Source organism: Osmia bicornis, unplaced genomic scaffold, assembly GCF_907164935.1.
Source record: "Osmia bicornis bicornis unplaced genomic scaffold, iOsmBic2.1, whole genome shotgun sequence".
NCBI classification, from domain to species: domain Eukaryota; kingdom Metazoa; phylum Arthropoda; class Insecta; order Hymenoptera; family Megachilidae; genus Osmia; species Osmia bicornis.
In genome coordinates, this window is record NW_025791458.1 from 145,108 (window position 1) to 172,333 (window position 27,226).

At 39.7% G+C, this 27,226-nt stretch overlaps 1 protein-coding gene and 1 long non-coding RNA gene across 7 annotated transcripts in view; one reads left to right on the plus strand and one right to left on the minus strand.

Annotated features, from left to right (window-relative positions):
* Nucleotides 1-15,797, plus strand: part of LOC114881094 — a 51,306-nt gene extending 35,509 nt beyond the window's left edge. For all 6 annotated transcript variants that reach the window (XM_046289879.1, XM_046289878.1, XM_046289883.1 and 3 more), the window contains 2 exons: nt 13,244-13,711; nt 15,480-15,797. In XM_046289879.1, coding sequence (XP_046145835.1) covers nt 13,244-13,711; nt 15,480-15,777 — 766 coding nt within the window. In that variant the 3' untranslated portion in view covers nt 15,778-15,797. The remainder of the gene's footprint in view (nt 1-13,243; nt 13,712-15,479) is intronic.
* A 6,291-nt stretch (nt 15,798-22,088) lies between these two features.
* Nucleotides 22,089-23,296, minus strand: LOC123989183. The gene is made up of 3 exons (XR_006830474.1): nt 23,274-23,296; nt 22,569-22,618; nt 22,089-22,351 (listed from the first exon to the last, which is right to left on the minus strand). It is a non-coding gene; the product is annotated as an uncharacterized LOC123989183 (long non-coding RNA).
* Nucleotides 23,297-27,226: the final 3,930 nt, after the last annotated feature.

Genomic DNA, 27,226 nt, shown 5'->3' on the forward strand with positions numbered 1-27,226 from the left:
AAAACGAAGCTTCAATCAACGTTTTGGTAAAGGAAAAAGTTGTTCAGAATCACCCCAGTAACCCCCTATTACCGGGTGTTACAGGAGTTATGAGACACCCTGTATGTAGAAAGTGTACCTCCATATAATCGCCGCACCGCGCCGTTCAGCTTTAGTTTCGGAATATTGTAACTTAAGTGAAATCTAACCTAACCTATCCAATACATTGTTGATACACACTTTTAATTGAGTTATAAGTTATAATAGACATTTTTTACACTTGTTGCGAGGTTTGCCGACACAACTTAACAAAATTATTAACGAATAAACACCCAAAAGCACGCCTTGTAATTCTGGTCTAAACCAGTGTTTCCAAACGTGGGGCCCACGCCTCATGGAGGGGGGAGGCAATTTGATCGTTAAGGGTGGCAGTTCGAAAATGGACTCGTCCAGAGTTTAAGTTAACCGTATGGCGACTCTCACAAGGAAGGTTTTTTAGGTATCCGCCTCCGATTGTTCTGATTTTTGGTTATGTTTTAAAGGACCGAAAAATAAGGTATACGTATTTTTTTATTTTTGCCCGTTTTCATATTTAGGGGGTGAAACGACCCCCTAAAGTTTCGACTACAATAGGCTATTTCGGAAACTATCGTAGATAGAAGAAAAGGAATAACTTAAGTTTACCCCCCACAAAAAAATGGCGATTTTTACGAATGAAATCAATAAAACTAGATTCAAAATGAATTTTATTCAAAAAACTAATCCGCGGAAAGATATACAATATTAATTTTTACGCAGTTTTCATCCGTTTCATCAATTTCAGTTGACCGCTCCTCATCGCTCATTTCCACTTTAGACTTCTTCATTTTCCCGATATTCGCAAAAATAATTTTACTGCCGTCATTCACGACTTGAACAGTAACATATTAAATTCGTTTTGCTGACTGGGAGGCTGCGCCCCCCAGACCCCCCGTAACAACTACCCTAACTAATACCAATTTATTTTTAAATAATTATTTTCGTACTCTAAGGCGGGGGCCTCCCGCCCCAAGAAATATAGGCAATTATGTGGATGATTGACAACCTCACCGATTTCGATTACCTTGACAATATATTTCAAGGTCATCAAAATCGGCGAGGTCGTCAATCATCTGCATAATTACTCATAATATAATATAATATAATATAATATAATTACCAGTTCTGACTTTACCTAAAAACTAATGTTGTACATGTTTCCGCGGATTACTTTTTTGATTAAAATTCATTTTGAACCTAGTTTTATTGATTTCATTCATAAAAATCGTCATTTTTTTGTGGGGGATAAACTTAAGTTGTACCGAAGAAAACTTTCTAAGGAAAAGTTTCATCGTTTTTTATGAATATATAACAGCTGGTCATAAATTTTGTAAAAAATCATTTGTTTATAACAAAAAATTTGTTTATAACATTATTTCAAAAAGTAATCACACTTTACATAATAACAAAAAAGAACATGAATTTCTTTCTGAATCCATTGATGTATTCTATGCTATGTTTGCCTTTTACATTTTTGCATATTTTAACATTAAATATGTATCGCGCACATACGCCGGGTCGCGGTTATACCAGATATGGATGTACGGATAATTTCCATTACGATATCTGGCGTTTACCATGTATTAAATTTTTTGTTATAAACAAAATATTGTTTACAAAATTTATGACCAGCTGTTATATGTTCATAAAAAACCTTGAAACTTTTCCTTCGAAAGTTTTCTTCTATCTATGATAGTTTCCGAGATAGCCTATTGTAGCCGAAACTTTAGGGGGTCGTTTCATCACCCCCTGAATATGAAAACGGGCAAAAATAAAAAAATACGTATACCTTATTTTTCGGTCCTTTAAAACATATCCAAAAATCAGAACAATCGGAGGCGGACACCTAAAAAACCTTCCTTGTCAGTCGTTACTTTGCATCAAGCATCAAGCGCAAGGATCTCACTAAATATAAGTAATAAATAATTACTAATAATTAAAATAATATAGTAAAATCTTTCATTAAAACTAGTTGACCCGTGCGAAAAATTCTCATTCAAACGTCAATTTTTATATAGATTATTAGAAACATTGAAATTCAAGTCATCCAATGTAACTGGTTAATAGCTCAAATGAAAGAGTTTGATTCACTGAGTGTTCTTAGACAAAAACGAACACCGTACCTCAATTAGAACCGGAGATAAGAAGCTTTGAGTGGAGAGAAATTCCAGAAAAATCACTTTTGAGTATATAACTTAAGAGAGGCGAAAGGTAGATGTATTCCAATGCTTGTTGCATCATCTATGCAAGAATACCTTTCATTTAAAAAAAAAAATAATGCAAATCGGGCGGATAGAACTGCCGGACGAACTCGGAATATAATTCATAAATGTTTTTAATATATAGATTATTTCGTACTCGAATTTCAGTTCTTCATGATATGTTTTGAAAATATGCTTACTGTGTTTCCTTAACAATTTCCTAGTGATTTCTTCCTAAAACCTATAATTTAAGTTTCTTCAGTGAACAATTCAATTTTTTAATGTTAAAAATTATATGTTACATATGATAGAAGGCATAAGAATTTTACAAAGGCTTAGGTGGGGCATGGCACAAGAAAGGTTGGGAAACACTGGTCTAAACTGAACTTTATTAGCGTCATCTCTTTGTTAGAGATACTTTTAGTTGGAGGGAAATCTTCTCACACCCAGCATTCCTGGAAGGATGCGCCGAGAGTCTGAGGAGCGCGTGACACTACTTATCTAATCGTAAGCATTCCCCTGATTCTCGTTACACGCATATACGTAAGTATGTATATACAGTTACTTACGATCCTCGTTTGTCAACGGCTGACGGCTGGCAATCAAACTGACGCATACACTGCCACGAATTTAATGTAATAATATCGACAATTTTTCAAAAATATTTTGAAAATCGTATTTCCGAAAACTTGTCGAATTGGATTGGGTTAAAAAATTATAAATAGCTTCATTTTACATAAAAACAATATTTACGAGAAGGATTTTTAACGATTAGAAAGTTCAGCCCCAAAAATGTTGCCGACTTCCTACTGGCGCGGCGGCCGGGCCGGTTGTAAAGAGCTTGAGCGTAAATCAACACATTGCGCGCCGACCTCGCAATAATGCTTGACCGCCACACGGCGCCATGTCGGTCCCGTGATATTACATTTTGTCTGTATGTATGCATGTCTTACACATCGATGTGTATGCACATTTCGGTTTTGTTGGATATTTCGTTTTTGTTAAAGTGTATATGATGAATACTCAATCAAAATATACTATTTTACAAAAATGTATAAAGTTTTTAATATTTTCTTTAGCTACTTATTTTTCAAAGACAAGCAAGCGAGGCCGGCATTCAGGCTTTCAGTGGCTGGTATTTAACCGGCGTGCAATGTGTCAACTTATTGTATCCTCATGGAGACTCAGCCTTCCCATTCTATTTTAACTAATATGTATTGTAATTTTATTCTAAGTTATATTGAGAACGCAGAGAATGAGATTACCGTAGTAAAATGTTGTTCGGGAAATTATAGGTCTTAACTTTCAAATCGCCAAAGATGCTTCTCGCGAACATTATTTTTATGTAAAATGAAGTTATTTGCAAAATTTCAGCCACATCGTATACGACAAATTTTCAGAAATATAGCCCTGTTTTCTACAAAATATTTAAAAATCATCGAAACCGATAATGTCCGTTCTGTAAATAAGTACCGAAATTTGTTTTAGACATACTTCAACTCTAATTATTAAGAATAGAATTAGCTAATTTTTGAATTTCAAATTTTAATAGTAATGCTATTCAAAATATCATTTTCTACTTTTTTTTTTAAATTACTCAAGTGGATTATCTACTGTACGGTGCTGGTTATCAGTGACTCCCCTAGCGCTCAACGTATTAAAAGTGTTGATATCGAGAAAAAGAAAAAGGTTATAAATCAAATTTTGGCGCCCGCGACTCTAGCGAACCCGAACGGTAGCTTCTCTCACCAGCGCGAACTGCAACATTTTTCGTTTCATTACTACGTATGTGTGGCTTACAACCGGTCTGGTATATGTTTCTTTATTCTTACAAAATAATAAATCTTCTTTTCTTTAAAGCTGCGTCCTTTTTCTATTCAAAACCTCATCCAAAGGTGTCCACTTACAATTAGTTAACTCTCGCCCAGCTAACACCGAATCAATTTTGATCTAACAATACTATTATGTTTTACGTGTAAAATGTAGTTTACGTCCAAAACAATGTAGATACTAATGCTATAAAAGTTTGAATAAATTCAGATACGGATTTGAAATTCGAACAATGCGAGTGTTGAATAATGTTTATATAGCATATGAACATAGATACTAGCAGTAATACCAACTGTTTTTATTTACTGTATGTTTGTCACATCGAGCTTCTGTACTGCGTTCTTCTTTATGATCTTCTTTCGTTTATAACGGTTTTTTCTCCTACTTTTATGTGATGGTCAATGCCTCGTTTGTACTTGAATAAATCTTTTATGTCTGCATACATCTCGTTAAATTATTCATTACAATAATTAAATCGCAAAAGGTTATGGAGCCAATAGCGTCGTGAGATGTACATTTTTGGTGATTACAAGAACTCGAACTTTTGTGCAAGTGAAAATTAGGTTTCTTCCGCAACGTGCAATAGTGGAAAAATGAACCTCAATCCAGCATAATGGAGATCGAGAGAGACATAGCGTCGATTATAAAATTGCAAGGTGCTGATGACTGGAATTTTTGGAAATTCCAAATAAGCGTCATCTTGAAAGGCTATGATGCCTGGGACATTGTTGAAGGGAAAAATATTAGCCCTGAAACATTGGGAACTGAAGCGACGCATGCTCAGACAAGTGCATATGAAAAGAAAGTTGTTGCTTGGAACAAGGCAGATACTGCAGCTCAGAAACTTATTGTAATGACGATATCACATCATTGCATGATTCACATCATAAATTGTAGTAATTCCAGGGACATGTGGGAGAAGCTAAAGAGTGTCTACGACCAAAAATCTGATGCATCTACACATGTTTTACACCAAAAGTGGTATACAATAACAAAAAATAGATCTGATGAACTCACATTGCCAAACTGGAAGATCTGGCGTTTAAGCTGAATGCTGCAGGTCAGAGTATCACAGACGATATGATAATGACAAAAATTCTGCTAAGGTTGCCACCCAGCTATGATTATTTTGTAAGTGCGTGGGACTCTACTGTCAAAGCAGAGCGCATAAAATCGAATCTAATTGCTAGATTGGGTATAAAAGAATTTCGTCAAGCTAATAGAAGAAACAGAAAAACTATAATAAGAACAATAAGGTTTCCGCGAAGCCTGGAATGTGTCACAAGTGCCACCAGCCTGGTCATTGGATAAGGGTGTGTCCCCTTCGTGACCGAAGCAATACTGCAAATGCCAAAGAAGGTGCCTATGGTACAGGGCTTGTTTTGAGGTTATTAGCAGAGCATTGGCATCTATGCAGCAGCAAGAAGGAAGTGTAGATACTTGGTTCATGGATTCCGGAGCTTCAGACCACACGACACATAATAAAAAGGGGTGGTTTATATCGTATAAACCATTAAGTAAAGATACAGGGGTTCGTGTAGGAGATGGTAACTACCTAAAAGCTTATGGAAGGGGTGATATAAATAACACTTATACTGGGGGTGATAAATATACACTTATAAAAAAAAATACACTTCAATACAAAATCGCCATTTTTCAGCATTTTTTGACGTTTTTGATTTTTCACGGCTTCAGTTTTCAATCTAAAAATCTGAAAAAATTCTGTAATATGTGCCTCATAAACAGAAATGTCTCTGATTTTTTTCAGAATTTTCGAATGTCATTAAATAGGAGAAATTGGCCAAAAACTTCGCGATTACATTTTTACCCGTAAGTACCCTCCCAGATGAGATATAGGGCTGAAACTTGGCACAGACTGTTTTTTCTTGATCAGCTATCGAATGATTCATCGCAAGTCGAATTTGGGTTGGGGACACTTTTGACCATCTTATCCGGCTATACCCTTTCGCTGGCGCGTTCCTTTATTTTGATCGGCAAATCTTTATTAATATTTGTATTTTGCTTTTCTAAATTCTTAATTTCCGAATCTACTTCTATATTCATAATCTCCTGAACTTCGCGTCATATCAACGTAAGATTAGCGGTTTTCATAAAGTCTCGTCCTAGCGCTATTCCTCTACGCATAGTTTTATTTGTAACAACGTATAAAGTTATATTATTTTCGCAATTGTTAAGAGCAACGCGAGCATCAACCGTTCCCAAAATTTTTAACGGGCTATTATTTATGCCGCTAAACTCAGCCGTCGGTACATTGGCTTTCCATGCGCCTTCAGATAAACAGTTTTGTTTAATAAAGCTAATGTAGGAGAGGATGATCTTTAGGAATTTGTCAGGATCTAAATAAAACTTCAAGTCCTACTATAATATGGTTATATGTATATTTTTAAAAGGTAGCACGGCTCGCTGAAGAGCCGGCCGTTCGTTTCCGTGTTTGCGCTGTAACTGCCCAAGAAACGTTCTGCCTTGCACCCCCTAAAAACTCAGAGGTACTGGCCGTCGTCGCCTGGCCGCGAGTCCCCGCTATTTTATGACTCGGCCACGATCGAAAAGTAACGAACCTGTAAGCCCGAACACATGGTCGGAAGGGACTATCTCTAACCTTGTGCCTTCATGGGCTCCAAACGCCGTTAAAAAGCCTACACTAATAAGACTACCTGAATCCAATAAGGCAGCAACCGACATGCAAAATTCATCGTTCCCACTCCAACCTAATCTCATGGTGCGCAGGAACTCATTGTCTTTTTCACCTTCTCAGCTGACGTCTTCGGTTTGCTGCAGTCCGGCGCTCGATGCCCAAACTTGTCGCATGTATAACAGGATCCTCTTTCCCTCTTCGGTTTTGGGCAGTTCTTTGTATAATGTCCCACGGAGCTGTAATTATAACAGCGAGGTGTTGCAGTGTCCCTCTGCTCCTTCACAATTTTACCAGTTCGTCTTACTGATGCGGGAACTTCGTTCTGTTGTACAAACTTGCGCCGTGCCGGCTCACTCGATAAATCTGATACTTTAGCGAAAGCCGTTAATAGCGCGTCGGTGGACTGGAAGCATTGTATGCAAGCCTGAGTTCGATAGTTCTCATTAGGAATCTCGTCTATAATATAATCGATAAGTTCGTCATCAGGGACAGGAACCCTGTTTCCTAACATCATTTTATCGTGCAGATAGTCGGCGAATATTTCGTCCGGCGTCCACCTTCTAGCTTCGAATTTGCGTCGCAAGGTTAAACTGTTCACTCGTTGTCCAAACCTTTTCTTTATTTCACTCAACAGCTGATCATAGTTCATCTCGATACAATCACTTTGCGTATGATACCACTTAAGGGCTTTTCCCGTCAACTTGCTGCACAGCAATGCTTTAGCAGACAGTCGTCGAGAGCGTAATTATAAATCAATTGCCATAATTGCTTTTCTCAAATGTCATGGTCATAGGAGTTACCGTCATAAATTCCGATCATATCCCTCACATCTTTCCATTTCGTTGAATTGGAATGCGTTGGCGAGTGACTATTTTCTCGCAGCATAAACCGTAATATTTCTAATTCTCTTCTAAGTAACTGAATCTCTCGGTCGGCTACGTCTCTCTCTCGTCGTAACAATTCCATCTCAGATATTTGTAAATTCGACGGCGCTGACTGATTAGTAAAATCAATTGACCTCTCACCTAATTGTTGGTGTTCTTGGACGCATTCTGGGTTACGTTCATTTTCTTTTCGTCCCGAAACTGTTGCCATCATTAAATCAACTGGGTTAATCCCTGCCTCTAGCAAACGATTCATTAATTCAGCTTTAGTGCCCGACGTGGGCAAGTCCATTCCTCGCAGCTTCTCTTTCAAGTCAGCAACCGATAATTTCGAATTCATCTTAAAATCACTTAATAAACTTCACGCTTCACAATTGTCTTTTCCCGTAAAATATCTATTTTCCGTAACGTAAAACTATGTAAAACGAATGTCCACATAAAGTCGCATAAGAGACATAAAGTTACGTAAAGTTTTTAAATCACATAAAATCATTCGAACTAAAACACATAAACTAAACCATGAACTAAACCATAAATAATTATACATAAACTGATTCTGATCCCATTTCTGAAATTTGTAGACTTTATTATTCAATCGCTCGATCGAGAATGCCGTACATCGGCGTCGTCTGATTCATTTGTTATAAACATTCGTGCGTTTCTAGGAAAACGCAGGGACAGCCGTACCTGCACGGTGGCCCCTATATCATAGACAGATTTAGGATGGTAGATACTAACACAGTGTGCATCCCTGCAAACCCTCATGACAAACTCGGCACACAAATGCATTCTGTCGATGAAAAGCAGATCACACAGGCTCCTTACATTTTAAACAGATATTACTTCGGAAGTTACAGGACGAATCGGCGGCGAAGGAAAGATCGTCGAAATCGACGAATCGCTAGTGGGTAAAAGGAAGTATAATCGAGGACGCCCGAAAGAAGGCAACTAGATTTTAGGAATGATTGAAAAGGATGGGGCTGGGTACCGACTGGAAATCTGTCCGGACAATAAACGAAATAAGGATACTTTAAATAATTTAATTACAAAGCACGTAGCACCGGGTACGGAAATATGGACCGATTGCTGGAAAAGATATAATGATCTCGAAAATATTCCCGGCATGAATTATAAGCATAAAACGGTGAATCATAGCCAAATGGGCACTGGCCGATTTGTAAATGAAGAGACAGGCGCAAATACACAAAAGGTTGAAGGGTCCTGGAAGCACTTGAAATACAAGATAACAAATGCAGGATATAGAAAAGAGGATCTTGCAGAACACATGTGTGCCTATATGTGGCTCGATCCATTGTAACAGTTAATAGAAGACATAAAAACAGTATATCCAGCTTGTAATAGTAACATTTAGTGATAACAACTGCGACAGATAAAAAAAACTGTGATTTTTGCTTGAACATAAACAGTTATGTGAGATTTGTGTAGTTAAAACATTTTAAGATTCGTTCCTTATAAACATTTGAAATAACCGCCGGAGTTGTATGTGCAGAGACATTAAGTATGTATCCTGAGTTGCATTGAACTTGTCGCCTTGAAGTTGGCTACAAATTCACTAACGCATTCACGCCGCGTCGGTGAGTGAATGCGTGGCCAACTTCACTGCGACAAGTTCAATGCAACTCAGTGTACACTGAGTTGCAATGAACTTGTCGCAGTGAAGTTGGCTCCAGATTTACTGACACATTCACGCCGCGTCGGTGAGTCGATCTCGCCCATCGTCTCACCGACGCGGCGTGAATGTGTCAGTAAATCTGGAGCCAACTTCACTGCGACAAGTTCATTGCAACTCAGTGTAGACTGAGCCCCATCGAAGTTGTCGCAGTGAAGTTTGCTACACATTCACTAACACGGCGTGAATGGGTTAGTGCGACAACTTCGATGGGACTGATTGTGAGTGTACATACATACATACATAAGCGATAGCACCATGCCTACGCATGCGCTGCCAGGGACGTGCACGTACAGGTAAGACCTCGATGCAGTGGTAGTAGCAGTTTTTTGCAAATATCTCGGTAAGCGTTCATTTCCTCAAAATAATACTTTCGGATCTTTACTCCCCTCGACTCCCTCTTTATAACAATATATGTCATACCCCTGTAAGGCGTTGTCACCATACTGAACTTCAGCCAAAGAAAGTTTTATAAAAAAATTAGTTTAGTTTGGTACCTACAATTTTTACAAATATAATATTTTGTAAATTATTGCTTCCTTTTTTCGCTGTTATGTAACATGTAATACCTGTATAATTTTGAATAAAAGATGTGTTATTATTGGATTTATAACCTTAGTGATGTTAGTGTTCCGCCAACTTTTTCTATAACCAAATTAACACGTTACGTATATAGAAATGAACTTGTGCAGTTAGACATATCAAAGCACTAATTATTATTAAGCATACGATCAGTTAATTTGCAAATTTGGAATTTGTTGTTTTACATTGTTAGTATAATGCTGAGGACTCATTTCTACTCTTTTTCTAGTACATAATTCAATTTTCAAAAAATTTGAGGCACTAGCTACCGCTGGCCACCATGAAAATCAACATGTAAAAGTAATAAGGTAAAATATTAACAGAAAACCAATAGTTGATGAAGTACTTTAACTTTAAAACTGAGATCATTTTGAGCAAAAGTGCCCCCAAACCAAATGCGACTTGCGATGGCTCATTCGATAGCTTATCAAGAAAAAACAATTTGTGCCAAGTTTCAGGTCTGTATCTCACCTGGGGTGTAGTAATTTTTCAGTAGTCAATTTTTCAATATTGCCATTTTGATTTTTCCTATATTTGTGCATGAAAAATTCTGAAAAAAATCAGAGATATTTCTATTCATGAGGCACATATTATAGTAGCTTCGCAGATTTTTAGTCCGCTCGAGTTAATTTTCAGTCTCGTCCAGTGTAGAAATATTAAAAAGCAAATAATACACTAACAATAAGTGTGTAAAGAAAATGTAAAAATTGAAAGTATTTTTCGTCTTATCGAACGAAATATATCTAAAATATCAGCTTTTGATTTTTTTTAAACACGGCGCACCAGACTAAAAAACTCTGAAGATACCAGTCATGCTAATATCTAATTACTATAAAAGTAAAAATCTAGTGTCTCAAGAGCTTCTACTCGAAATCTTGATTTTTCGATTTTCTTTTTTTGTGTTTTTGATTTTTCACGACTAGGATTAGCGTAGTCTGAAAAAATTCACACTTATAAGCGAACATGTTTAAAATGCCATTAAATAGGGAAAATATGGCAAAAACCAGTTTTTCTTTCTTATCCTGTAACTACCCTTCCGGTTGAGCTAAAGGGTTGAAACTTGATATATGTACAACGGGTGTTTTTGAGAAGCTATTGAATAGTATTATACATAGCTCAATAAAATACCCTTATTCGAAGTAAAATTCAAAGAAGCTAAGTTACAATTTAGTTAGTGAACGTACGCATACTACATATTTGCTTCCCCTTGTGTTTGAACGTCCTTGTGTTGGTACGAGCACTGTATTCCGCCGATTTGGGACAAAATATCGCCAGCGAAATTCATTTATCAGATTGAAAATCAGATTTATTAATCCGCTTCCAAAGCAAACATGTGCGTAGATTTTACGACTCTGTTTCGTAAAATTCACAAAGACTTTCTTGTGAGGAAAACTTACAATTGATCGAGTTGAAAGCTAATCTTACAATCTTACAAAGCTAATGTTAGGTAGAATGCTTTAAACAGTCTTACTTTCAAATTTGGCAATTTTTCTTTTCTCCAATTCTGCTACACGGACCACAAGTGCAAACCAGCGATTCATTGATGATATACATTCATTCAATTACAGGTTCTGTGAAGGAGTTGTTCTATCGTAGTCAAGGCCAAAATCTGTCTTTTTTCAATATTGCCATTTTGATTGCAATTTTTCATCGTGTAATTAATACTTGCATTAATGTCTACGGTACACTGTAAACTGCGTAACTTGTTACTTTTACGCCTTGTTACTTCTAATCTCGATTTACTCTACATCGGATGGTGCCTGTACCAGCGACATGTTAAACTTTAAATTTAATATTTCGGGAATGATTTATGCAAAAGAAACAAATAGGTAGTGTCTTAAAAACCATTCAATGGTAGCTACAAGATTATTTAAAAATATTCATGCGTCCTTCATAAGGGTTATTGAGATCACCATAATGTCAAATAAACGAATAAACTATCGGAGATAAATCAGCGAAGGGCAAACGAAATAAAGTGATAAAGCTGCACATGAGTCTGACGTTTGTGTTTGGGCCTAACATAAGTGCAACTGTACTAAAAGAATGAGAAATCAAACACCTCGAAAGTCTTTGTTGGGGTTTAAGTACTAGACGATCAAAGAGACGCAAAATGCGCAATTGTTCTGTTCGAAAAACTATTATTAGTTTCGTTGATACGCTTAAGTAAATAAATAAGACTTTCGGTTTATTATCGATATTGTAACAAATATACAGGGAATCTCATAACTCCTGTAACACCAGGAAATGGGGGATTGCTGGGATGATTCTGAACAACTTTTTCCTTTACCAAAATATTGGTTGAAGCTTCGTTTTTGAATTATTAACGAAAAACACTAGCCCATGAGAGCGTTGGCTCTCAACCGCTCTCGGTCGTGGTCGTGAACAAACGCATTGGCACAGAGTGGGTTATTCATAAATACCGAATAATTCCACATTTAATAATCCGAATAATTGTAACATTTGTCGCGCGTTTCCCTCGATATCCACGTTGTGCCAATGCATTTTTTCACGACCATGACCGAGCGCGATTGAGAGCCAACGCTCTCGTGGTTGAGTGCACGCTCTACGCGCACTCTTATTGGCCAGTGTTTTTCGTTAATAATTCAAAAGCGAAGCTTCAACCAACATTTTAGTAAAGGAAAAAGTCGTTCAGAATCGCCTCAGCAATCCCCGATTTCCGGGTGTTACAGGAGTTATGAGACACCCTGTATATAATAGTAACTGTATAACGTCCCGACGCAATTAAACCGTTAAACCGTTAAAAAAATGACTATCGCTGGTGTTTTTACATGCGAGGCGAGGCGTCCAGAATTCATTTCCTCGCAGATAGTGGTGGGCATATTTCTGAATTGTATCGATAACCAAAGTATCGATATACAGTGAGAGGCAAAAGTGAGTAAACACTATTCAAAATAGAATACCTCGGTTAAAATTGGACTAAATAACTTGAGGTTTTTTGAGAAGCTATAAAAATTAATTCACTAAAATATGTATTTTCATCGTTTTAAAAAATTACAATTTGTTGAAATCGTGAAAAAATATAGTGAATGGTAATTTTTCAACTTTTTTATGTGAGTCTATAATGAAAATTTAAAATATTTCTTTTGTAGATTCAGATAAGTTATGTGTGTGCTGAAAATTTCATCAATATCGGCCAACACATTTAAAAGTTATAAGTAATTAAAATTTTCGAAAATCGCGACTTTTCATAACTAGTCACGTTCTTAGATGACAAGTCGCGATTTTCGGAAATTTTAATTGCTTATAATTTTTAAATGCGTTGACCGATAAATTTTTCAAGATATTTTTAAGTAGTATAACATATTGTTAATTTTGTTTTTAGGCCTGCGAATATACCGGAAATTCTTTGGTTCGAAGAAGAAAACGAATTGATTCGAAGCTGTGGTGTACTTTCCTCGGCACTCGGTCTGCGTAAAAGTTTTAGTACAAGCGATGTATCTCAACTACCGAGTCCTGATGCATCAGGCCCTAGCGGATTGCGCGCCGCTATGTCTGCGTTGGCTCTCGATACTGCTCAAAGAAATACTTTACTTTTGGAACATACACGCCTTGATCATACCTCAAGATCTTGTAGTACATGGGTTGCTATCGGTGAACCGGTAGCCAATACATCGCAGCTTCCTAGTCCTCACGGAGGAGCTGCACAAGAACAACAAAATCAGCAACAATCTTCAAATTCACGATCGGTTCCACAGCCCCCACCTGCGCCACCACCACCGGCACCTTTTACTGGAGCCGATTTCGTGAGGTCCGTGAACAAAAAGGTTCGCCAAAATTACATACGTCGAAGGTTAGTCTAAATTATGTGTTTAATCGTAGTTTCTAATTGTCTCTATCGTTTCTGTATAACAGTGATGCGCCCGGGAGGGGTGGCAGTGTATGGAAGTGCAAGTGGCTTGCACTTTCAGACACTGATGAGTAAAGGAGAGGTTACGAATATGGGGTATCCATTTTATTTTTCAATGTAGAGAGTCTCAGAATTGTCATAAATAGAAAAATCATGAAGAATAAAAATTCGACCACGTTAACTATATTTACAATATAAAAATGAAAATTCCATTTTATCCGTATTTTGTACCTGCGACTATACTTTTCATATTGAAATTTACAGGGAGATACATTAATTTTTGAACGGAAAAGTTAACAAAAAAGTGCCATTTTTTAATATATTATTTAAACAAATGCGAATTTTTGAAATCCATTTTCATATTTGGATTTCTTATAAAAAAATACATAATCTTGCAATGTACACCATCCCTCTAGCCTTGCTGGTTTCCGAGATATTCGACCAAATATGATTCTCACCCTCCACTTTGGAGGCTATTTTCACCCCCTTAACATGAATGTTGGCAGCTACAAAAAAATACGTGTTAAATATTTTATCGAAATCTATATTATACATAAGTTTCATCAAAATCGGAAATTGACACTTCGGGATGGTCCCTTAATTATAATAATGATAATGAGGGGGTAGTACTGTACACCGATGAGATGTTGCGGAGGCTAAGGAGTGACTCCTCGGTCTGTCCCGCCTAGTCCCAACGTTGTTACGCACACACACCACTAGACTTTGCGGTGACTAGAAAACTCTGACCAATCGTACCCGCATTCCTTAGCCTCCGCAACATCTTACCTCTGCACAGTACGTGCCTCGCAAGCATTCCCACTCTTATCACTAATGCAAACCTCCCTATTCTTATTACTAACGCGAGCCTCCCTACTCTTATTACTAACGCGAGCGTGCACGCCATCTAATGCTACGAGGTTTTACTATAATACATTAATTATCGACCAAACATTATTTAATTCAATATCATAATTTACTCTTAAACTAAATTATCGGCGGGACGTTACACTTTGATATACTAATACTATTATTATTATAGTATAACTTAACCGTTTTGCTTTTTTAAAATTTACAAAATAAACCAAAGTAAATTTCACTTTAAACAGCAGACATAGAAATTTTCTATTTCGGCCAAAAGTTAAAACGTTTGTTAAACAAAACAGTGATACCTATAAGCAATGGTTGTTAAAGGAGAATATTTTACTCGTCGTAATACTTGATAAACAATCCTTGTTAAAAGAGTCAATACTGTGTACAGGTTAAAACCTTGGGATCTCGTATTTCTACCCTATCCCATATTTGCACCCTCTCCTCTACTCATTGTCACTTTCTCAATTTGAATTATTTCCTACACATCTATCTCATCACCCTATCACAGCTCGTATCCTGCACGCAGGTGCTCATGAGATCTTCAGCGGGCACTTGATCTGCCCGCAACTGCTATACAATCAAGTATGAATAGAAAAGATTAATGGACATTTCAAGTAACATTGTCGATAAGAATCAATTGTAATAAATTCCGGGATGAGCTATAAGTAAAAATTGACATTGTGTAGAACAGAACATTTAAGACAACATTGATCATCCGTTAACACTTAACTTAGATAACCCTGAAAAAGAATTAGTTTATTGGTTTACTGCATGTAATTGATAAAAGAAACAATTAATTCTAATGAAAGTTAAAAATTAAAAGCCTTTTCGTATTTTGCAGATTACTAACGACATATCGCGCTTTGGAGCGACTTTCACAAAGTGAATTCAATTTAGACCAATTAGAAGTTGTAGCAAGTGCAGCACAAACAACTTCTGGAACTACTTTATTGGTCCCCGGAGCAACAGCGGCTACTGGATCCTCGATACCGGGGCGAAAGGAACGAAATCACGCTTTGACCATTAAAGATGTCGAAAGAGAACGAGGAAATCAATTATCAAAATACGAAAGAAATATGATGATTTTTAACTGGTTACATACTCTTGATGATACTGCTGCTGTTGACAGCGTAGAATAAATAATATAAAATAACACTTATTATTTATTAATCATTTCGGTACGTTTATATTTAACCGTCCATCATCAGATCTGGGTGAATTTTAACTCTATTAAAGTATAGATAGTTTCAATGCATAGATCGTTTCGATCTCTGAATCAGTGTGTGTAGTATTCTTTCGGACTAACGTCTCCTTCGGTTAATTATTCGACCAAGTGATTTTCCTAATATATCACTGATCACGAAATTATCATCTTTATTTGTGTAAAAAGTTCAAAATTACATTAAACGTTGAAACAGAAACATAAGTATTCACAAAAATTTCATATTTCTATAGTAATGAAAATCAACATCTAATTAAATCATTCCTGAATACAAAATTTTTAGCTTTTTGTAAAAGAAATTTAGAAATAGTTTTAATATACAATACGTAACAGTTTTCATAACTGTTAGGCTATAACACTTTGGTAAAAAGTATATATACACGTAATAATTTTATCTGTGATGTTTTTAACTCGCTATATTACAACCTCTGTAAAACAAATGGATACTAATTGTAAAATCTTGATTGAACCGATACTTTTTTTGTATGATAGTTCAAACATTTTGATTCTGTATTGTACATGATGTTTCAGAAAATATGTATTATATATTATGGAAACTGCAAATTTTCCATATCAAAAGAAACTCCAAAGTCTTTACTGATAACTTTTTAATATAAGACTTCGTTACTAAAATATAAAATGAGTTACGAGAAAAAGAACACCTGAATATATATATATATCTGTTATTTGTAATGATATAGAAAAAGTTCCATAAACATGAAATTTACACGTCAAGAGCGTACAACGGGGTTAAGATTTTTTAGTCTTGGGGCTATCAAATCTCGTGAACCGGGGAAGGGTGGAGAAAGGAACCCTTTTTTTAAATAAAAAATTTGAATAAAATACGTAAATGTTCAGAACTTGAAATTTATTTTAAATCAAATTAAATAGCATTTAATTATAATGAAAAATAATGATTTACGAATAAATTACATTAAAAAACAAATGATGGTCCTATTGACTGAATTGCGTAAACCTATCCTTCTCTAATCGTCATTGGGTAAAATATTTAGAATAAGGGAGCCACCTCCGATTTCGATCACCTTGAAATATGTTGTCAAGGTGGTCATTCTGAACAACTTTTTCGTATACATATAATAGTCGGACTCTTTTAGTTTTCGAGATATTTAAGAAAATAACGCGCTTTACTGTCAATATTTCCAAGAGTGAATAAATCGCAACTAGGATCTCCTCTGTTGTTTTGGAGGGCTTCGCTCTCTAAACACACCAGCCCCCACGACGACAATAACCCCAAACCCCTTTGGGACGGACTTTTTTAGATACTTCGAAAACACATGTGGGGATTAAGGGGGTAGACACGGGCAATAGTAGCGCGTTGACATTACCGGCAAAAATGGCCATAAACATGGGTTTACGCGCTTCCATTATTCGTCCTTGCATGAGAACATTTAGGGCTGGGTGAGGGCTTATTCGAAAGAGGAAGGTCCAATGCACACCGCTCAACTCATGTTTCAGTGGGATTATGTTGATGTTTAGTAATATAAGTGTTTAAAGTAGAGGTAAAAAATCGACAAAATGCATTCGCGGAATCGAAGCATTTTTAGGCCACTAAAAGAGTGCGGTGATTGAAATCATGAGTTGAGCGGTCTAGCCACAACCCTTACCTGTAAATTAAAATCTATTTTGTCTTCATTTGTTGCGAAATAAGGACGAATAACGGATGCCCGTAAAAGCATTCTCACAGACCAGTTCCGCCATTTTGTGGATAATACAGAGCAATTCATGTGACAAATTCAGTTCAGCTAATAGTTATAAGGTGGTGTCTAACTAAGAAGGCTGCCGATTTGGAATCGTAGCCAAAATCAGGCGTTAGCTTGGTTACGTCACTCGACTGAAGGCAAGCGAAAGCAAGCGAAAAAGGCAACAACGCCGAGTGAGACGCACTACAGTCATGGTGTCCTTCTCTCATTCTGAATGTTGAGATTGTCCCTTTTCGCTAGGTTTTGACTGACGCCCGCCTGGATTTTTCACAGCACCCCATAACAAACCTCGCTCAAAGAGGAGGTATAACAAAAGAAGAATATACCTCCTGTTTGCAATAATTCTGCAAACGTTTATATAAGTTGTATACGAGATATTTATTTATTTAAATTATTTGTATTCACTCAGAATATTGACTTCTTTGTATTTTTTATTAGTTTCGTAAAAACAAAGTTACTATAGGTTTCTCGAAATACAAGCGACACGCAATTGGGACGAGTTATATCTTAAATTTGGTAAGAGATAGGAAAAAGCTATTGATGTAAAAGTTGAATGGTAAGACATATGAAAAGTATGAGATATCTCACGAAATATTAGTTTTTTAAACATTGTACTGTTAGATATAGGCGCGTCAGCAAAATAGTGAGAGGGAATAGTAGCGAGGGGAGATGAGAGAAGGAGCCGAGGCCTCTCCATTTATTAGTTCTAATAGTACTTTTTTATGCAGAATGTTTCAAGGAGTTGATACGAGTAAAGAAAAAAATGCAATTCTATTTACATCAATAAAAAGCGCATCTGCATTTTTTTAGTGCATCGTTGCATTCACGAAGAAAATGAAGTCAGAAAAATAAACATTATCATACCATTGAACTTTTACATGAACAGCTTTTTCCTATCTCTTACCAAATTCAAGATATAAACTGTCCCAATTGCGTGACGCTGTATGCTTTTGTGAATTAAAAAACATTTATTTAAAGAAGCTAATAACTTTTTCTAAAAAAATTCTCAGATTGCACGTTCCTTCGGTTCTTCAGAGTAGGCATATATGTATGTATTTTTCAGCAGCGAGGCGTGCTACGGTGCGCTATATAAAATCCATGCGTTCAGTCAGTTAGAATTTACCGGAGCGGGACAATTCTATCATTTAGGTTCAAAGAAGGATAGCATGATTACCGTACATCTCACTCTAAACACGCGTCAATGTTTCGATTTTGTTCTTCAGCCGTATTGTCGCGATGCCTCTGGCGATGCAGATGAGCGTTTGAATGTGTTTGTAAAAATACTTGAGGCGCTGTTGCCTTCCTAGATCGTGTTGCGCGCAAGCTAGCTGAGAATTAAACCTATCAAATTCGTAACAGACCACGCAAGTGGCTCCACCAGGCCCAACGAAAAAACTGCTGTAATACCGACGTCTCGAATCGGAGAGATCACGTGCCGTGTCTACCCCCTTAATGAACGGAAATCGGAGGTGGCTCCCTTATTCTAAATACTTACGTTTTACCGCGGAATAATACTGCGTGCCATCTACGCATAAACGTACAATACTATAGAAATAGAATGTTTTATTATCTATCCGTTTATTAGAAGGACAGAGAAACAAGAAAAAAAACGATACAGAGTTCAGACAAAACACACACACACTCACGCGCCAGAGTACATAAAAATCGTAATCCGTAATCGTAATTGTATTCTGTGTTCATAAGCTGTTTGTATCGTATCGTAATCGTAAGCGTATCGTCGTATCGTGGTTCCGTAAAAATCTGCCAACCGCGCTGCGGACGCGTCCTTAAGTCGGGTATCCACCAATGCCAAAAGCCCGTATCGTATTACCGTTGCCTATCCTTTCGAAGAGGCAGGCGGTGCATCGTAGCATGTTACAGCGTGTTACAGCTGGCTCGTTCAACATTTCTTTGTTTCTTGAAAGAAACGGTTCGGCAATAGGACTGGGCGACTATAGGCGAGGAGTTTCGGTTTGCTGCGCGCTGTTCCTTTGATACGGAGATACGCTATAGGCCCATCCGAAAAATTTGTCTGTTCTTTACCGTTGCATCGAAGGAAAGGTTCATGCATTTGCACTTGACATAGTGATTCGTACCGTCACTTGGGTTTCAAGTTCAATAAATTAACATTTCAAAATCGATGAAATTATTTATGAATTTAATCTAATTTAATTAAGCAAATTTTATTGTCTAAATATATTTCAATATACCAATTATCATCAATGCTACGCTGCACATAAAAGAGCAATGTTAATTTCATAATCACCTGTATGATTATGAAAAAAAGGACAATATTACTATTAAATGTTATGGTTTCTGCTTGGAAATAAATTTAGATTTTCTGAATAACTTGCTTTTATTAGCTACTACGTACAAAAGAAGGACATGGCTTTTTCCGTTACAGCACACCGGCGCTCTAGCGGGGGATTAAAGAAAATAAAAAGAAACTAAACTTTACATTTGAAAAACATGACGTATTGTCTAGGGAGAAAATTTTCTATTTAACACTCCGACTAAAATTTTACCTTTCTAAAACCAAAACAATTTGATCATAACGGGAAACAATATATCGCTATGGGGATAGGCGGTATACAAAGGTTATCTAGAATTGCACAAGAAGCTGATCCCTGAGAAAAACAAGGGCTTGGGTGGGCAGCGGTTTTGTTAGAATATTTGCTAACTGATTGTTACTCTGCAGATACTTGATTTTGACAACAGGATTGTTGATCAATTTAATTGCACTTTGGTTATCGACGTGTAATACAGTACAATCACGAACTTGACCCAAGTCTGTCAATAGTCGTTGCAACCAAAGTATTTCTTTGGCCGACTCACAAGCAGCAACGAATTCAGCCTCTGTTGTAGAGAGGGCAACAGTCTTTTGTTTCTGACTGGATCTCAATTGGTCCTCCATTCATTAACCCCTTGCACTATTTTGACGAGTCTGACTCGTGATGAAAATTTTAGGCCGAACTTGAATATCACGAGTCTGACTTGTGATCGAGATTGCGAATTAGTCTCTCTCTCACTCGCAATCCGACACTCTGTCTGCGCCGCTCGGCTGCTATCCCCACCATTCGGGCGCCCCGTGTTTGGCCTGGCTTTTTCCGAGTTTCCGCATAGTGCAAGGGGTTAAGAAGATATATCCAGTAGTAGATTTCCGAGTATCTACATCGCTTGCAAAATCAGAGTCAGAGTACCCAACCAGATCGCTGCTCTCTCCATACGCTATACATAATTCTTTGGTATTGATTAAATATCTTATTATACGTTTTACAGCATTGACATGTTGTTGACCAGAGTTATTTACATATCTGCTTAACAAGTTCACCGCAAAAGAAATATCAGGTCGCGAAATAGAATTCAAAAATAACAATGAACCTATAAGTTCTCTGTAAGGAAAGTTCACAGTCTCTTCATCAACGTTCTTTGTAATGATTATATTGACGTCCGCAGGAGTACCAACAGGATTAGCACTACTCATATTAAACCTATCAATAATTTGCTCGATGTAGTTTTTTTGATGAATGTAAATACAACTATCCTTCCTTACTATTTCCATGCCCACAAAATATGACAACTTTAACTCTTTGATTGTAAAAGCTTGTTTCAAGTAAGCAATTATTTCTTTAATTACTTCCTTATTAGAGAAAATGACAAGGGCATCATCGACATAAATTATTAGAAAGACCTTAAGGGCACAGGACTCCTTCGAGGCCTCCTTCGAATCGATGTAAGCGCCATTGGAAAGAATCGGCCAATCATGAAAACACTTAATTGAGAAATTTGACATTTGACGGTGTGACATCTAACGTCATTATGCAGAATAATAAACGAAAGTGAGGTGGCGTAGTTGTCGAATCACATCATTTGAGAGTTCTGTCGCGGTGTTGCCACACCTGTGACAATCCCGACCATCTAGCAAAATGAATTCACTCGAGCCTAGCGAGATTTTAATTCCAGACGGACATAGAAAAGGACAGCGCGATAGAAAGAGAAGGAGTATCATGAATGAAACAACGTAGTACCGATCGGCAGAAATACATATGTCGAGTCACACGCCACGACAGATTCGATGAGACTCTGTAGTACACATAACGTACGCGGCTATAAAACTTATACGAATAAAAACTACATGGCATTAATAATTTCAGAAAAGGAATGGAAAATAAACAGATGTAAATTGATCTATATATACAATTTATTCATTTAAATATTTTCAATATAGGTATATAAATAATAATTGGCCGCCCGTCGCCCGCCGCTCGCTTCGGCCTCTTCTTTCTCCGCGGCGTCTGCATCGTCGATTACCATGACAGCCATCCCAGTCATGGCTATGGTATTGAATTTTTTTTTATCTGAAATATAATAATTAATGTTTTATAAGAAGAAAAAGCAATCATGGAAATTCAGTGGCTACTGTTGTAGATATAATTTCCATTTCACGAAAAATGTAATTCTGCCACATTTATTACATAGAAGAATCAACGCTTTTACTTACTTGCGACGCTGACGGCCTCGGATTCTCCTTTCTCTTCCCTTTTATCCGACTTCGTTCCTTATACCTCTTTCTCCTGTTTCTTCTATCCTCTTTCTTTTTCATTTCCTCTTTCTGTTCTTCTTCTTCTTCCTCGTCCATCTGTGAAGAAAGTTATTTATGTATAGATAACGTAATATTAATTATGTAAGATTATACTTGCCGATTATACGTGATCAGACAGCATATTTGCAGTCCATTTGTCCTGGTAGGTAATGCTTTCTTGAATATACCTATATATAATTTTTTAATTTATTTCGAGAAAAGGAAAATACTGTTTTTAATTTCTCAACGACAAAAATGTTCATGCAAAGATGAATGAAGATGAATGAAGATAAATAGTGAAAAAAGAAAAAGTTAACGGAAACAGATGATATAGGACATTAATAATTTCATGAAGGAAATAAGAAAAAAATTGTTTCAGCTGAAAAAATAAATTTAGAGTCCTACGCTCGCTTCGCTCCAAAAAACCTCTTCTCGGGAATCCTTTCTTCGAAAATCTGTAACAAATTTTAAGAAATATAGTATGGCATCGCGTAACTCACGAGACCGTATGATCTGCGAGTACAATTGCTATTTCATGCAATTGTGAACCACTAACAGAGTCAGTGTTACCGCACTTTACAGTGCAGTGCGACGCCGGACAGTAACAGTATTTTTGCGTCGAGCAACTCACGAGATCGTATGATCCGCGAGTACAATTGCTATTTCATGCAATTGTGAACCACTAACAGAGTCAGTGTTACTGCACTTTACAGTGCAGTGCGACGCCCGACAGTAGCAGTATTCGTGCTACTTTCCGAGAGAGACCTTTTGCGCTTTTCTAAGCTTGCTCTGTCCTCTGTTATAAATTGAGGTTCCCGAATGGCCATTCCCCTATTATACCGGCTATCTATTAATTCCGGTAACATGCACAATAAATAAAATTGAATTAATTTTGGCTCCATATTGTTTTGCCAAAAGTTATCGTCTCTGTTACGTCCCACCTTACGGGTGGTTCTTACTCTGTTACTCTGATCTTTGGGTTCTGCCGATTTAAACGCTAAAGCGTACCTTCCTTGCGGGTAATAATGGATGCAGGATAGGGCGTTTAGTAATTGTTGATACGTGTATGGATTTTCAATAATATATATATTCTCGTTTGTCGTTACATACCCTTCGCTGACTTCAGGTGTTGTACGTCACTCGTTCGTTCTTGTATTCACTCACAGTTCATTCACTCGAGAGGTCTCGTTTTACGCTGTGTTCGCGGTTCGGACGTTACAGTAGACTCGCGGCGCGTGGCTACGACTCGACCTTGGAGATACAAGCGGTTGGTGGTGGTCCTGCACAGCACACGGGTGCACTCCTGGACTTGGTCCAATTATGAATCTGCTATCTCAGATTGCGGCGATACACTCGTGTTGAACCGTCGGCCGAGCACGTCGTCGATGATCTTCCTGGTTTCGAGTAGCCTTGAACGCGGATCTACTGCGGGTCACGAACGGACTGAACTTCGGTCTCTGCTTTACGCTATCACGGAACTGGCGTACTTGCGTTGCACCGATAACTTATACTCCCAAAAGGGGAGTAGGTCACGCTCTTTGCTTGCGAAAACCTGCAAGCAAAGAGTTTTCGCCATCGCATTCCGCGAGTTCCCTGAATTCGTATCGCGGCCGTCGCTAAACGAGAAAACGTTGATGTTTCGCGGATTCCAGAGCAAGACCTCATTGGAATGGCGAAAGACGAAAATGGGTTATACCTAGGGACGTAACACTGCAAATGAAAGAACAGTTCTGATGGAATCATATCTAGTAGTAGGCATAAATGTCACTTGATAGTCCAATCCTTTTAATCGATTAATATGCCTCTTGGGCACATAAACGAGCTTTATAACGCTTTATTTTACCGTGTTCCTCCTTCTTGATAGCAAAAACCCATTTAGTTGTAATTGTTCTTTGGTTGGTCCTCTTGACTGGTGTCCAAGTGTGGTTTTCTTCATGCGCGGTGAGTTCTTCTTCTATAGCTTTAGACCATTCTTGCTTCTGGGTGCTTTCCATTGCTTCTTCATATGTTGAAGGTATAGCAAATTCTATGAGGTTTGCTTCAAGATTTTTATTACGCCTGGGTCTCAAATTGATAGGCTCACTTCTTATATCTTTCACCTTCTTGGATGGTTCATAGAAAGGATCATTACTGTCATAACGGAGCATCGTGTCTTCACTGTCCGAGCTTTGATTTCCATCTTTTCCTCCAGGGGTTGGGTTCGTGATGACGGGGTAACCTCAGATCGGTCTGATTTTCTTTCCATAGATAGCCCTTGAGATGGCCATTCCAACGGTGGTCATCCCATCTCTTAACTCCCACCCGCCGTCCCGGTAGAGGTCAAAAACTAAAATCTTCCAAAAAGTGGTTTCTGCACTGATTTTAGTGAGCACATTAAGAAAAAACAAAAAAGTTTGTTTAGTAAAAAAATGAAAAAATTAACAAACGAAAAAAATATATGAGAAAATGAAAAAAAGTGAAAAAAGAAATAAAAAAATGAAAAAAAAATAAAAAACCTAACCTAACCTAACCTAATGTAACTCCTCCCCTCTGCTCCCTTATATGGGGCGGTTTCCTGGGGGTCACGGAGGAGGAGCTCGACAACGCCGTCAGAAGGCTCGGGGCCAAGAACACCGCCCCGGACCCGGACGGCATACCCAACCGCGCCTGGGTGATCGCGTCCGGCGTCCTGGGTCCGAGGCTGCGCCGCCTCTTCAGCGCCGCGTTGAAGCAGGGCGTATTCCCTGCGATATGGAGGGAGGGGCGGCTGGTCCTCCTGCGTAAGGACGGACGACCCGCAGATTCTCCTTCTGCATACCGGCCCATCGTGCTGTTGGACGAGGTGGGCAAACTCTTCGAGCGTGTCATCGCCAACCGCCTCGTCCACCACCTGTCGAGCGTGGGCCCCGATCTGGTCGACACCCAGTTCGGGTTTCGCCACAGTCGCAGCACCATAGACGCTATTCAGCGGGTGTGCACCCTCGCCGAGTCGGCCACGTCCCGGGGTGGGGTGGCGCTGGGCGTCTTATTGGACGTCACAAATGCGTTCAACACCCTGCTCCACGGGACTATACGGGGGGCGTTGGTTCATCACAACGTCCCCCCGTATCTACGGAGGATCGTCGGGGTCTTCCTGGATGGCAGGTGAATCCAGTTCACGGGCCGGGCCGGTGCGCGGCACCGGAGGGAGGTCGACCGCGGAGTGCCCCAGGGGTCCGTACTGAGCCTCCCCTTATGGAACTTCGGGTACGACGCGGCGCTGCGGGTGAACCTTCCGCCCGGGGTATGGGCCACCGTCTTCGCGGACGATTATTTCGTGCTGGCCAGCGGGCGGGACTGGATGAGGACCTGCCGCCGTGCAGAGGTGGGGGTCGCTCTAGTGCGCATCGCGATCCGGGGGTTGAGTCTGGAGCTGGCTCCGCACAAGACCGAGGCCATGTGGTAGTTCGAGCCTCGGCGTGGGGTAGCCCCTCCGACCCAGCTCTGCCTCGAGATCGACGAATGCCGGATCGAGATCGGCCGGGGTCTTCGGTACCTCGGCCTGTATCTCGACAGCCATTGGCGGTTCGATGTTCACTTCGATCGCCTGGCTCCCCGATTGGAATGGGTGGCGGGCAATCTTGGCCGCCTTTTGCCCAACCTCAGGGGCCTGGCGTGAGGGTTCGCCGCCTATACGTGGGAATCGTCCGGTCCATAGCCCTATACGAGGCACCGATATGGGCCGGCGATCTGGCGGATAGCAGGCGCAGCTGCACTCTGTTGAGGCGGGTGGACGGCCGTCTGGCCATCAGGATCGTGCGGGGTTACTACACGATCTCCTACGAGGTGGTGATGGTCCTGGCGGGTCTCATCTCGCTCCGGTATCAGGCGGAGGTCGAATTCAGTACTTACTGGTATTCGCGAGCCCTCCCCTAGGCCGGGGAGGACCCGCCGGGGAGGACCCGCCGGGTCTGACGGTCGAGGAGCATCGGAGCCAGGCCCGGCTGGTCGCGGCGGAAAGGTATGTTAGCGTCAGCACGTGTTGAAGGGTTGACACGTGGCAGGGTCAATGCATTTGGGGCTTTGACCTGGGTTTCAAGGATTTCTTAGGATTCTTTAGGTTATCGATACCCCGAGCCATATGTCTGTCATCGGACTTGGGCCGGCGGTAGTTGATACTTGAGGTGCGACGAATTCTAAGAGTCGCGGATGTTTTGGTTATGGAACGGCGATAGAGAGTTCGATCGCCGATTCTCGAAGGAACGCGCGTGTGGCCGATGACCCGAAGTCATGGTGCTGCACGGCACGTGTCAAAAGATAAGGTTGATCTAGAAGGATCTGGCCACGGAGTGGGGAAGATCTTGCATCTTCTGGTAGGAGGACCATGAGGAACGGCATGGCACTTACCCCAGAACCTTGATCGGGAAAACACCTCAATTCAATTCTTGACAGGTAGCATAGCTCCCTAGCAGAGGGGGCTGCCGCCGGAAACCGTGCCGTCGGGGCGGTCCTGCCGGTGATATCGGAGTGGCGGGACCGCGGCCACGGTAGCCTGTCGTTCCGAGTCACGCAGGTGCTCTCCGGACATGGGGTGTTCGGGGAGTTCCTGTGCCGGCGGCGCGGGACACCGCACAGCACACGCTGGAGGAGTGTCCTGTGTTTGCGGTGGCCCGCCACCCACTGACGGTGGAGATCTGGAAGGATTTCTCGCCGGCAAGCGTCGTGAGACAGATACGTGCCGGCGAGACGGAGTGGAGGGCGGTGACCTCCTTTTGCGAGGAGGTCATCGCCCTCAAGGAGAGGACGCGGGCGTCGGCCGCAACGCCGCTGGAATCTGCCGCCGTAAGGGTTGCGGGGGGGCGATGGCGGCGTTCGCTGTTTGCCTCCCCGGCGCGACGGATGCGGGATGGAGTAGTGGAGCGGGAGGGCCTGCGCGCCCTCCCATCTCCTGGGAGTAATTTTCGCGGGGGTGGTTATTATGGGGGTGGGAGGGTCGCGGTGTACCCTTCCAGCCCAGACGAAAGGAGCCCGGACCCCGGTCGGATCCGGGGGCGGGCGGGTGGAGAACCCGTTCTCAATCGGGAGCCCTTCTCCGTCCGCCCCCG